The 11,723-nt window shown below is 54.9% G+C and overlaps 4 protein-coding genes across 4 annotated transcripts; 3 read left to right on the top strand and 1 right to left on the bottom strand.

The window, feature by feature from the left end:
• Positions 1 to 136: 136 nt before the first annotated feature.
• BU26DRAFT_72740 (uncharacterized protein) lies at positions 137 to 1,769 on the top strand. The gene has a single exon (XM_033836276.1). The coding sequence runs from the start codon at positions 298 to 300 to the stop codon at positions 1,645 to 1,647; it is 1,350 nt and encodes a 449-aa protein (XP_033680652.1). The 5' UTR covers positions 137 to 297; the 3' UTR covers positions 1,648 to 1,769.
• A 268-nt stretch (positions 1,770 to 2,037) lies between these two features.
• Positions 2,038 to 4,306, bottom strand: BU26DRAFT_462580 (pyruvate dehydrogenase). The gene is made up of 4 exons (XM_033825097.1): positions 3,913 to 4,306; positions 3,804 to 3,853; positions 3,507 to 3,730; positions 2,038 to 3,400 (listed from the first exon to the last, which is right to left on the bottom strand). Exons 1-4 carry the CDS (start codon positions 4,020 to 4,022, stop codon positions 2,276 to 2,278), a joined length of 1,509 nt encoding a protein of 502 aa, XP_033680651.1. The 5' UTR covers positions 4,023 to 4,306; the 3' UTR covers positions 2,038 to 2,275.
• A 252-nt stretch (positions 4,307 to 4,558) lies between these two features.
• BU26DRAFT_578432 (uncharacterized protein) lies at positions 4,559 to 10,535 on the top strand (the record flags this gene model as incomplete). Its single annotated transcript, XM_033834428.1, has 2 exons — positions 4,559 to 8,669; positions 8,722 to 10,535. 2 exons carry the CDS (start codon positions 4,559 to 4,561, stop codon positions 10,533 to 10,535), a joined length of 5,925 nt encoding a protein of 1,974 aa, XP_033680650.1.
• Positions 10,536 to 11,089: 554 nt separating this feature from the next.
• BU26DRAFT_578429 (uncharacterized protein) lies at positions 11,090 to 11,644 on the top strand (the record flags this gene model as incomplete). The annotated part of the gene is made up of 2 exons (XM_033834427.1): positions 11,090 to 11,235; positions 11,331 to 11,644. The coding sequence occupies exons 1-2, from the start codon at positions 11,202 to 11,204 to the stop codon at positions 11,642 to 11,644; spliced, it is 348 nt and encodes a 115-aa protein (XP_033680649.1). The 5' UTR covers positions 11,090 to 11,201.
• Positions 11,645 to 11,723: the final 79 nt, after the last annotated feature.

The following is an 11,723-nucleotide window of genomic DNA, read 5'->3' as shown; positions in this document are numbered from 1 at the left end:
GATGCAGATGGATGCAGAGACATATCTACGAACATGCTAAGATTCCCGAGCGGGATACCCTAATGCCCTCGGGGCCGAACAAGTGGCTGACACCAGGAGTGCGGGGTGCATGGGATGAAGCACGGAAAGGAAGTATATCTTGCAGCCTCGTGCTAGGGTAATCGTATCAGCCGTGTTTGTCACTCAGTCGGACCTCGTCCGATCCCTCTTCCATCGTTTGCCACCTTGGGCCCACACCTCCTTTTCCTACTTCGCTTCTTTGACTTCACTGGGCTGGTTCCGGCTTTAGAACTTGATATGGATGATCTTCCACTCGAGCTTCTTTCTATGATCATCGACCATCTCTGGGACGACCCACCGCATTCGCCGGCCAGGGGACCACGTCTTACCCACCCCAAAGCTAGATCCAAAGACAGATTGCTCGTCAATCTCAGATCCGTACGCCTCGTTTGCAAAGCGTTTGCTCACGCAGCAGCGAATCTGTTTGGGGAAACATATTTCCCGGTCAGATGGGTCTCTCTATCTCGGAACAGCTTATCGGACCTCCTCGCCCTCTCTGAACACCCCCAGTATGCCCGCCATGTTTTCACACTTCGAATCGATGCCCTCAACCTCGACCTGCAGATGCATGAAGAGGGAAAGAGTATGGTCATGTTGGCGAAAGCATTGGGGAACTTTGAGCCAACCCTGACATCGATACTGTTGTCTCTCAAGTGCTCAAGGAAGTCTGAAGAGTGTACCAAAGAGACCAAGGTTATGGATACGGTTCGAAGCGCCCTTCTCCATGCCCGCGTCCAGCCAGCGAGGCTTCGCATATACACGAACAGACCGAAGGTCTTCTGCCTGCCAAACGTCCAACTGCACCTAGCGCACACGGTAAACATGCAACACCTCACGAGCCTGAAGCTAGACTTCCTCAACGCAACCACCGTCGACCCCGAGGTCCATCAAGCGCTCTCCCGAGGAACAATCGCTCGCTTCATCAGCTGCATCCCCCACCTGCAGCATCTCTCGATCTACTTCGCAAGCGAGATATGGTACCGCGCACCCCTGCGCGCGCTCCTAGGACACAGTCCGCTCAGCCATCTCCAATCTCTCCGAATCTGCGGCTTCAACAGCCGCGAGCACGAACTCACCGACCTCCTCCTGCGCCACCAAGACTCCCTGCAATCCCTCGAGCTCGCCGACTTCAAGCTCCGCAACGGGAAATGGCGCAACGTCTTCAAAGCCATACGCGAGCAGGCCTCCTCCGCGCTCGACACCCTCCAGCTGCGCCGTCTCTGGGACCGCGACGAAGCTTTCTTCCTCTCCGACTCGACGTTTGAAAGCCTGACGCGCGCGGAATTCGAGAGCATGGATTGGGCGCGCGTCGCTGCGCCGCGCGAAGACGCTGTGCTTGACCTGGAGCCTGTAGAGCTGGGGGAGACGGGCACTTTCATTACGTTCCCGGAGGATCTGCTCTACGACTCGGATAACGTGGAAGGCGGGGATGCGGTGAATCCTTTACCCTATTTTGCCCATGAGCTGTTGCATCCGGGGCATGATGGGCTGGTTGGCGTAGATGGTGGCGAGGATGATGGCGCGTCGGGGTCTTTGGGATCTGAGGGCGGTACGGAGGAGACAGGGAGCAGTCGGGACGAAGATTGAATAGGGTTTTAGCAAAGTCAGACTGGAGGTTGTCGGCCTGTTGAGGCTAGTCCATTAGAGTGCCCAGAAGCCTTGAAATAGTGAAGTAGACAGGGTAATAGAGTCCGTCAACCGCCTAGATCCAGCTTGCAGCTACCCATCACACAGACCCAATACAAGGTCTCTCCATAAAGCCCATCTCAGCACTATGATCCGGGCCCGCGAGGATATTCACTCTTTTGGGAGACCGTCGAAAACATCTCAATCAGGCTCGTCTGTCTTTGTAGGTGATCTGTGATCTTCGCTATTTCCGTGCTTCTGCACATCACTGCACTGTCCTCGTGTGCGTGAGGTGAGGCGACCAGCGTTAAGAGGCTGAAGGCATCACTTTTCCAAAATCCAAGGGAAGTTCGATCTACCACTCCAATTGCATTACAGGCCCTACTACTTTTAGTAAGTACAAAAGTGCTATGCAGATCGACAAAAGCCGGATAAGAATCAAGGAGAAGGAAAGAAAGCTGCCATTCAATTGTACAAAGATTTCTTTCCCAGGAACCTGCGCACTCCCTCGCTCTAACTCACACAATAAGAAAGCTTGTACAGCGCATAAAGATCCGAATACCGGGCAAGCAAAACATTATCAAACACCCTATAGCAGAAGTTCCAAGGGGTTCTCGATGACCTTCTTGAGCTCCTTCATGAACTCGCCGCCCACCACACCATCCACAACCTTGTGATCGAAGCTGCCCGTGATGACGATCTGGTCGTCCCACTCGACACTGGGAGTGCCATCCTCTAGGGGCTCACCCGGTACTGCGACCTTTTGTGTTGTGCCGATCGCGACAATGGTAGCCTGAGGTGGGTTGATGACGGCGGTAAATCGCTCAACGGCCGCGTTCATGCCCATGTTGGAGATGGTAATGGTTCCACCCTGGTACTCCTCCGGCTTCAGCTTTCCGTCGCGCGCGCGCTTACCGAGATCCTTAACTTGTGACGAGACAGATTGCAGACCGAGGGCGTTGACATTCTTGACGATCGGAGTCATGAGACCCACAGGGGTAGCGACGGCGACCGAGACATCGACAACGTTGTGCTGACGGATCATAACCTGGCCTCCGTCCTCGCGCCATGACGAGTTCGCGGCGGGAACCTTGCGAGCGGCGACGGCGACAGCCTTGACAAGGAAGTCGTTGACGGAGAGCCTATACTTGCCATCCGCAGATGCATTGAGCGCTTCGCGGAGCTTGAGGAGCTTGGTAACGGAGATGTTGGAGGCGACAAAGTAGTGGGGGTTCTGCTGGAAGCTCTCAGTAAGACGGTTGGCAATTACCTTCCGCATGCTGGTCGCAGGGGTGTCTTCGTATGTGGGTGCACCGGTAGTGGCGCCTGCTGCTGCTGGAGCTCCGCCAGCAGGCTTGTACTTCTCGATATCCTCCTTGGTAATCTTTCCTCCCTTGCCGGATCCCTTGATCGATGAGAGCGGGACCCCTTTCTCGAGCGCAAGCTTCTTGATGGAGGGGGAGACGGCGGGCTGGCGGTCGAGGGCGGTCTCTAACCGCTTGCCGCTGGACTCGGACTCGACGGCCTGTGGAGCTGGCTCTTCCTCCTTCGCGGGAGGAGCGGTGCCGGATCCGGACTTTGGGGGTTCGCTGGCTTCAGAAGCCTCGCCCTGCTTCGACTCCCCTGCGGGGGCTTTATCACCGCCCGCATCTTCAACAGAGAAAGACTCGAAAGCGGAGACGTCCTCGCCCTCCTCGACCAAGACGGCAATTGGCTGCAGAGAGTTAGCTATGGGACATGCTCGGAATGAAAGTTCTAAGAGTTCCGCCTGATGCTGCTCTTGCACAACAGCGCAACGTCCGAACGCGACATGTACTTACGCTGCCAACCGCAACGTCCTTCTCGCCGGACTCTTTCAGGATCTTGGCAATGACACCCTCCTCCTGGAACTCAAAGTCCATCTGCGCCTTGTCGGTCTCGATCTCGACGAGCACATCTCCCGGCGCTATCGAGTCGCCGACCTTCTTCTGCCACGCGCCAATGTTTCCGGCGGTCATGGTCGGGGAGAGGGCAGGCATGCTGACGACGGTGTGAGGAGGGAAAGCTGCGGGCGGTCACAGTTAGCATCGCGCTCATTGAGGAAAGCCACATGCGGCATGGAAAATTGTGTCGCTCACATTTCGAGGCATAGTACCGTGCAAGAGCGCCGAAGGCGGGCGTCCGTCTGCTACGGCTGGGGGTCAGCAAAGCTCCGTTGCGCTGGATAAGTCACCGCGGGCAACTTACGCTGCAAATTCTGAACACCTTGAAGCCCCGAGACTTCCTCGCAGAGCAATTGATCCTCTGAAGCTCAATTGACCCCCGGCCCGGGCCAGAAGTGTCGTGGTAGCTGGCATTGTGACGGGATGCCGATGCAATGCGTGTGCTGAAATCTCTCTCCCGGAACACTCAGGTAGGGCAGATAGGCACAACCAGCTGGGCGGAGGTGCGAGGAGGGGGATGTAGGAGCAGAGCTCTCGCTCGACAAGGGGCCACGGTTGTGTTGGAGATGAGATTGTTGTCGCTCAACAGAAAAGTTAGAGCTGCTGGGGGACCGAACCCGACGGCGCTTCAATGCCCGAGATGCGAACGCCAGGTTACTGTGGCTGACTGTGGCGCACCCAGCTGGAGCTGACAGGGATGCGGAACACCAGGCAAGGAGGCTGATGCTGCGGAAGACACTTTGTCATTTCACGAGAAACTGCTGCGCGCTGCTTTTTGCCCTCTACGACTGCTATTAATTCCGCTGCATTGGGGCAGCGCGACACGGTTACACCTGCCACCTTTCCGCGCTCCTGCCCGCGCCATGATTGCTGCCAGAGGCCCCGCCAGGCACTGAAAGAAGGAGCAACCCTAGCAACACCCGCGGCATCGCGAACATCCTCCGCTCACAATGGCCGACACCGAGTCGCCGCCCGAAATGCAAGTGGCAGAGGAGAAGCGCACAAACGGTGAGCTGCAGGAGCAGCCGCCTACACCAGAAGAAGAGGAGAGGAATAGAGATGCACGCTCGCAGTCGGCATCTGAGGAAATGGACGAGAGAGCTCCCACAACACCAAGGGCGCCGCAGGATCAGTCGGATATGCCTACGCCCACTGCTTCGACGCCTACGCTGAATGTCCCGAATGGATCAGACACGCCGCGAACCGCCGAGTTCTTCGAACAGCGCATGCACACCGAGACTCGCCCGCGAACAGACTCGCAGTCTACCGCGGCCACCGCAGCTACCACTGCCACGCGACCTTCAACACGAAGCTCCCTAGTGTTCGTGGTCACGGCACTCGAGACAATAGCCGCGTCAAAGGATGCAAAGAGGACGAAGAAGCTCGGGGATACCACCGCGGCTGCGCTGGCCGCTATCAAGAAAGAGGGAGACCCATCACGCATCAACCCCGAGATCCTCTTCGAACCACTCCAGCTAGCCTCCGAGGCGCCAACCGTGACAGTCTCCATCACCGCGCTTGACTGCATCGGCAAGCTGATAAGTTACTCCTACTTCTCCGTGCCATCCGAACCGCAAGGCGACAACGAGGTCCCTCCCCTAATCGAGAGGGCCATCGACACAATATGCGACTGTTTCCAGGGGGAGGCAACACCGCCGGACGTCCAGCTCCAGATTGTGAAGTCGTTGCTGGCAGCAATCCTGAACGACAAGATCGTGGTACACGGTGCTGGGTTGCTGAAGGCGGTGCGGTTGACGTACAACATCTTCCTCCTCTCTAAGTCGAGTGCGAACCAGCAGGTTGCACAGGGCGCGTTGACGCAGATGGTGGGCACTGTATTTGAGAGGGTAAAGTCGAGGCTGGCAATAAAAGAAGCTAGGATGAATCTCTCTCGCGTCTCGCTGAACGAGAAGGACGATTCGGAAGAGAATATGCGGGAAGGAGTGGAGGATAGTCCGCAAGGCGTAGACGAGCCAGAAGTAGACGGCGATGGCGAGGAGGAGGGACAGTTCGACGCCGAATTAGGGGAGCCCAGCGACAAGCCCGTCGACAAGCACACCGGTCCTAGAATCACCCTGCAGAGCTTCGAAAACAACATGAGCTTTAACGACGATCGAATACACGATAATGCGCCCACGCTTGTTACTCGGATAAAAGGCAAACCTGGTTCGAGACACGTCTCAGGGCACGAAGCGTCGCCGAACCCGCAAGCCGAGAGCGAGGGCTCCGAGGAGGAGGAAGAGGACGAGATCTTCGTCAAAGACGCCTACCTCGTCTTCCGGGCCATGTGCAGACTAAGCACGAAAGCTCTGGCAGTCGACCATGCCCTCGACGTGAGGTCGCAGGGCATGAGGTCGAAGCTCCTTTCCCTACACATCATTCATACCATCCTCCATAACAACATCGCCGTCTTCGTGTCGCCATACGCAACAATTAGGAGCGGCACCGGGGACGAACCTACGACTTTCATTCAGGCAATCAAGCAATACCTTTGCTTAAGTTTGAGCCGCAATGGTGCAAGCTCCGTCAGCAAGGTATTCGAGGTCGTCTGCGAAATCTTCTGGCACATGCTCAAATACCTGCGCGTGATGCTCAAGAAGGAGGTTGAGGTGTTTCTGAAAGAGATCTATCTTGCAATTCTGGAGAAGCGCACTGCGCCCGCATTCCAAAAGCAGTACATTCTGACCATCTTCGGAAGGCTAGCTGCTGATCCTCGAGCGCTGGTTGAAATGTACCTGAACTACGACTGCGACCGCACTGCACTCGACAACATGTACCAGCGCCTGGTTGAGCACCTATCAAAGATATCCAGTAATCCCGTTTCTGTAACGCCTATGCAGCAGCAAGCTTACCAAGAACACCGTGAAAAGCAATACAAGCATTCCGACTGGCATACCCGCGGAACATTACCACCTTCCCTCTCTACCGCATCGATGAACATCCATCAAGAGGCCGAGCACGCATACCCACCGGATTACGCCATGAAGCAGGAGTCATTGGGAGCGTTGGTAGAAATTCTACGCTCGCTGGTGAACTGGTCTGAGCAATCTGTGACCAATGATGCAAGGAATTCAACTCTCGATCTGAGATCCTCGGTCGACAATCTGAGAGCATCCATGGATAATAGAGGCCTTACCGACTCCCCCAACGTGGGTGTAGATTCCGGAACAGTAACGCCGCTGGCAGAGGATGAATACAGCGAATTGGAAAAGGCCAAGCAGAGGAAGACAGCGCTAGCAAACGCGGTGCGCCAATTCAACTTCAAGCCAAAACGCGGACTGAAGGCCCTGATCAAAGACGGTTTCATCACATCAGAGTCTCCAGAAGACATTGCCCGCTTCTTCCATCAGACAGACCTCTTGGACAAGGTGGCGCTTGGCGAATTCCTCGGCGAAGGTGATGCAGCGAACATCGCCATTATGCATGCTTTTGTAGACCAGATGGACTTCACGAAGATGCGTTTTGTGGATGCCCTGCGACGATTCCTGCAAAGCTTCCGATTACCAGGTGAAGCGCAGAAGATCGATCGTTTCATGCTAAAATTTGCCGAAAGGTACATTACCGGCAACCCGAACGCTTTCGCCAACGCCGACACCGCCTATGTTCTCTCATACTCCGTGATCATGCTGAACGTTGATCAGCATAGTAAAAAGATGAAGGGCCCACGTATGACACCGGAGGACTTTATCAAGAACAACCGCGGAATTAACGACAACGCCGACCTGCCCGATGACTACTTACGAGCGATCTACGATGAGATAACCCACAATGAGATCGTCCTGAACACTGAACAAGAAGCCGCCGCGGACAAGGGACTGATTGCACCTCAGCCCACAGGAGGACTTGCTGCAGTTGGGCAGGCGCTTACAGGTGGTGGACGAGACTTGCAGCGGGAGGCGTACGTTCAGGCTTCCGAAGCCATGGCGAACAAGACCGAGCAGTTGTACAAGCAGCTCCTACGAGCACAAAGGCGGACAACGAAGAGCTTGCCGGTATCCAAGTTCATTCCAGCGGTCTCATCGAAGCATGTCGGACCCATGTTCGAAGTTACATGGATGCCTTTCCTTACGGCACTATCCGCCCAGGCTCAGGATCACAATATTGAGATTGTGAGGTTGTGCATTGAAGGCATTAGACTGGCTATCCGGATCTCATGTCTTTTTGATCTGGAGAGCTCGCGGCAAGCATTCGTCTCGTTCTTGGCGCGGTTCACGAACCTCTACAACCTCAGCGAAATGACAACAAGGAACATGGAGGCGCTCAAGGTCCTGATCGACATTGCGCATACTGAGGGCAATCTTTTGCGGGAATCCTGGCGCGAGATCCTCACTTGCATATCTCAGCTCGACCGCTTCCAGCTCATCTCTGCTGGTATTGACGAGCGCGCCGTACCCGACGTTTTGAAGTCCCAGTCACAAGGCAAGGGAGCACCACAATCGCGGAGATCGCTCAATGTACCGGCGAACCGGCGACGGCAGCCGTCCCACTCCGGCAATATCCATTTCCAAGCCGACGTGGCTGAGGAGAGCAGATCCACTGATATCGTAAGAGGTGTGGACCGAATATTTACGAACACTGCCAACTTGTCCGGAGAGGCAATCGTTGACTTCGTGAAAGCGCTGACCCAGGTCAGCTGGCAAGAGATTCAGTCGTCCGGTCAAAGCGAGTCTCCTCGAACGTACAGCCTTCAGAAACTGGTTGAGATCAGCGGTTACAACATGACTCGTGTCCGATTCGAGTGGACAAACATCTGGCTGATACTCGGCGCCCATTTCAATGAAGTGGGTTGTCATACCAATACCAACGTTGTCTACTTCGCTCTCAACTCCTTGCGGCAACTGTCCATGAAGTTCATGGAAATCGAAGAACTCCCCGGCTTCAAGTTCCAAAAGGATTTTCTCAAACCATTCGAGCATATCATCAGCAACACAAGCGTAGTCTCGGTCAAGGATATGGTGCTTCGCTGCCTCATCCAAATGATCCAGGCTCGGGGCGAGAATATTCGATCAGGCTGGAAAACTATGTTTGGCGTCTTCACTGTGGCTGCCCGAGAGCCATATGGTGAGTTTTTCCCCTCCGTTGACTCCCATGCATATTTACTCACGCGGAGCAGAGGGTATTGTCAACCTTGCATTTGAGAACGTGTCTCAGGTGTACAACACACGCTTCGGTGTTGTCATCTCCCAGGGCGCATTTGCAGATCTCATTGTCTGTCTCACGGAATTCTCCAAGAACTACAAATTTCAGAAGAAGTCATTACAGGCGATCGAATTGCTTAAGGCGTCTGTACCGAAGATGCTACGCACCCCAGAATGTTCGCTCTCTGCACGCGCCGGATTCGTTAAAGAGTCGGAGAAGGGATCGTCGATACCGAAACAACCCAGTCGCCAGACTCAGGAAGAGCAGTTCTGGTTCCCAGTACTTTTCGCCTTCCACGATGTGCTCATGACGGGCGAAGATCTTGAGGTCCGATCGAGAGCCTTGAGTTATCTATTCGACACCTTGATCACGTACGGTCGTGACTTCCCACAGGACTTCTGGGATATGCTTTGGCGTCAGCTCCTTTACCCCATCTTCATGGTGCTGAAATCGAAGTCGGAGATGTCAAAGGTCCTCAACCACGAGGAGCTTTCCGTCTGGTTATCTACCACCATGATCCAGGCTCTCCGCAACATGATCAAGCTCTTCACCCATTTCTTCGAGTCATTGGAGTACATGTTGGACCGTTTCCTTGACCTGCTCGCTCTGTGCATTTGCCAAGAGAACGATACGCTGGCTCGGATTGGCAGCAATTGTCTCCAACAGCTCATTCTACAGAACGTGCAGAAGTTTACGCCGAGACACTGGAATCAGATTGTCAAAGCCTTCGTCGACCTCTTCCAGCGGACAGAGGCTACGGCGCTCTTCTCCGCCGCTACATCCGGCTCATCGTCCCAAACTCCCAACGGGTTCAATGGTACGCCTCTTGGCACGACGCCGCCAATAGATTCGCCTCCTAAAGAGCTTTCGCTACAGACGCCCAGCGAAGAGGTGCCTCAGGACAATGCCCTCGGTATCAATGGTCTCTCAAGCCCACGGCGTCCGTCTCTGGTGACGTCTGATTCGTCGAGCGGCCCGGCCGGTGATCAACGGATGCCTTCACCTCTTCCGAAGCGCCAGACGCAGGAGCTAGAGGATTACAGGCCTGAGAATCAAGATCTACAACAACCACCCATCGTAGTGACCGCTGCACGTCGTCGTTTCTTCAACCAGATCATTACGAAGTGCGTCCTGCAGCTTCTAATGATAGAGACCGTCCAAGAGCTCTTCACAAACGATGCCGTCTACGAGAAGATACCATCTGGCGAACTCCTCCGCCTCATGGCGGTCCTCAAAAAATCCTACCACTTCGCAAAACGTTTCAACGCGGACCGCGATTTGCGGACGCGCCTTTTCCGCGAAGGCTTCATGAAGCAGCCTCCCAACCTCCTCAAGCAAGAATCCGGCTCAGCATCAGTCTACGTCAGCATTCTCTTCAGAATGTATCATGACACAAGCACCGACCGTGCCGCGTCGCGCGCCGAAACTGAGGCGGCGCTCATTCCCCTCTGCGAAGACATCATCGCCTCGTACATCGAGCTCGATGAGGAAACTCAACAGCGTAATATCGTCACCTGGCGTCCTGTTGTGGTCAATGTACTGGACGGCTATTGCGGATTCCCTGCAGGCGAGTTCGAGAAGCACGTCGATGTCTTTGCGCCTCTGGTGGTTGGCCTGTTGGGCACGGAGATGGCCAACGATATCCAGAGGTCGGTGCAAGCACTCGTCATGCGCATCTTCGAGACGAAGTTGGGCACGGAGAAGGTATCGCTCATGACTCCTACTCATAGGAGTCCGAGGGGGAGTTTTGGAAGCCCGGTGATGAGAAGGGCGAGTCGGGGACGGTAACACTTCTCATGCTTTCCGATCTTTCCTCGAGGTTCACGCTTGCTGACCTCCATTCTTGTTTCCCACCAGGCCGCCCAAGGATCTCTGGTCGCGGCATTTAGATCTTCGTTTGTCGACATTATAGCGTTTCTTTGCTTTCGGCCAAAACGGGACTCGAGTCTTTCTCTAGACGAGCGAGGAGAGAAGGGATAGTGCTTGTATAATATGATGACTGGAAAATTAAGTCAGACTAGATTCATCTCTCATGAGGTGTAGGGGTGTTCGAGGCGAAAATTGTACAGTTCTTACTTACTTTCCCCTCTCCTCCTCCTGCTTGTGAACTACCGCCCTATGCCCGCCCGTCGCTCAGTGCTGTCACGTACCGGCCGCCACTAGCCGCCTACTCCCAGCCTTGAGCACCTCGGCCCGCTATATTTCCGAGCACTGCACTCCGTCCCTTCATGGCTTGCCCGCTTGCTTTCTGTCTCCCAAATTAGTCCATCTAAGCTCAATCCGATCGACAAGACTACCTATCCCGATGTCTACTTAGCACTAGTCTTCCCATTCGAGATGGCACGATGCTAGCTTAGGACGCTAAGGGGGCTAGTGGCACCCAAATGCGACGACATTTTAAGAGAGAGTGTAGTTAGTGGCGAGTATGGGGCGCGTACGGTCTTTCGGATCGGCATGGTAGTGGTGGGGGGCTCGCTGGATGCGGTGTGTAGGTGTGGGATTGGGATATGAGAGGCTGGAATGGGGTGGTTAAGGGTTGGGTCATGTCCGGAGATGGAAGGGGATATATCGAATTTTGGATAGGTGTGAGAGACGTCGGTGCGGGTCTTTCGGCACACTCTTTCCACTACGGCTGCGCGGCTGGCTCGCAGGAGAGCCTCGTTGCCGCTCCGGTGGCGTTCACGATTACAGTCAAGGGGGGTAGCAATGACGGTGTGACGTGTCAGAGCATTAAGTACGCGGCGGGTGCGCTTATGACGCAGATGCTGAAGGTGACGTTGAGCAGCAGGTTTAGTAGCGTTAAGAGGGTGGATTTCGATGGGTCGAATTCGCTGGTGACGGCGGCGCTGATTGATACGGTGGGTTCTGTTTATAGCGCTCAGCAGATCGCCAAGTAAGGTATTGTTGAAGGGTTAGGATGATGACAGGATAGGATTGGTGTAGAAGAAGACGTGGATGTTGGTAGTATCATGATTT

Source organism: Trematosphaeria pertusa, assembly GCF_010094035.1.
Source record: "Trematosphaeria pertusa strain CBS 122368 unplaced genomic scaffold BU26scaffold_12, whole genome shotgun sequence".
Taxonomy (NCBI): Eukaryota; Fungi; Ascomycota; class Dothideomycetes; order Pleosporales; family Trematosphaeriaceae; genus Trematosphaeria; species Trematosphaeria pertusa.
This window is presented reverse-complemented; position numbering and strand designations above follow the sequence as displayed.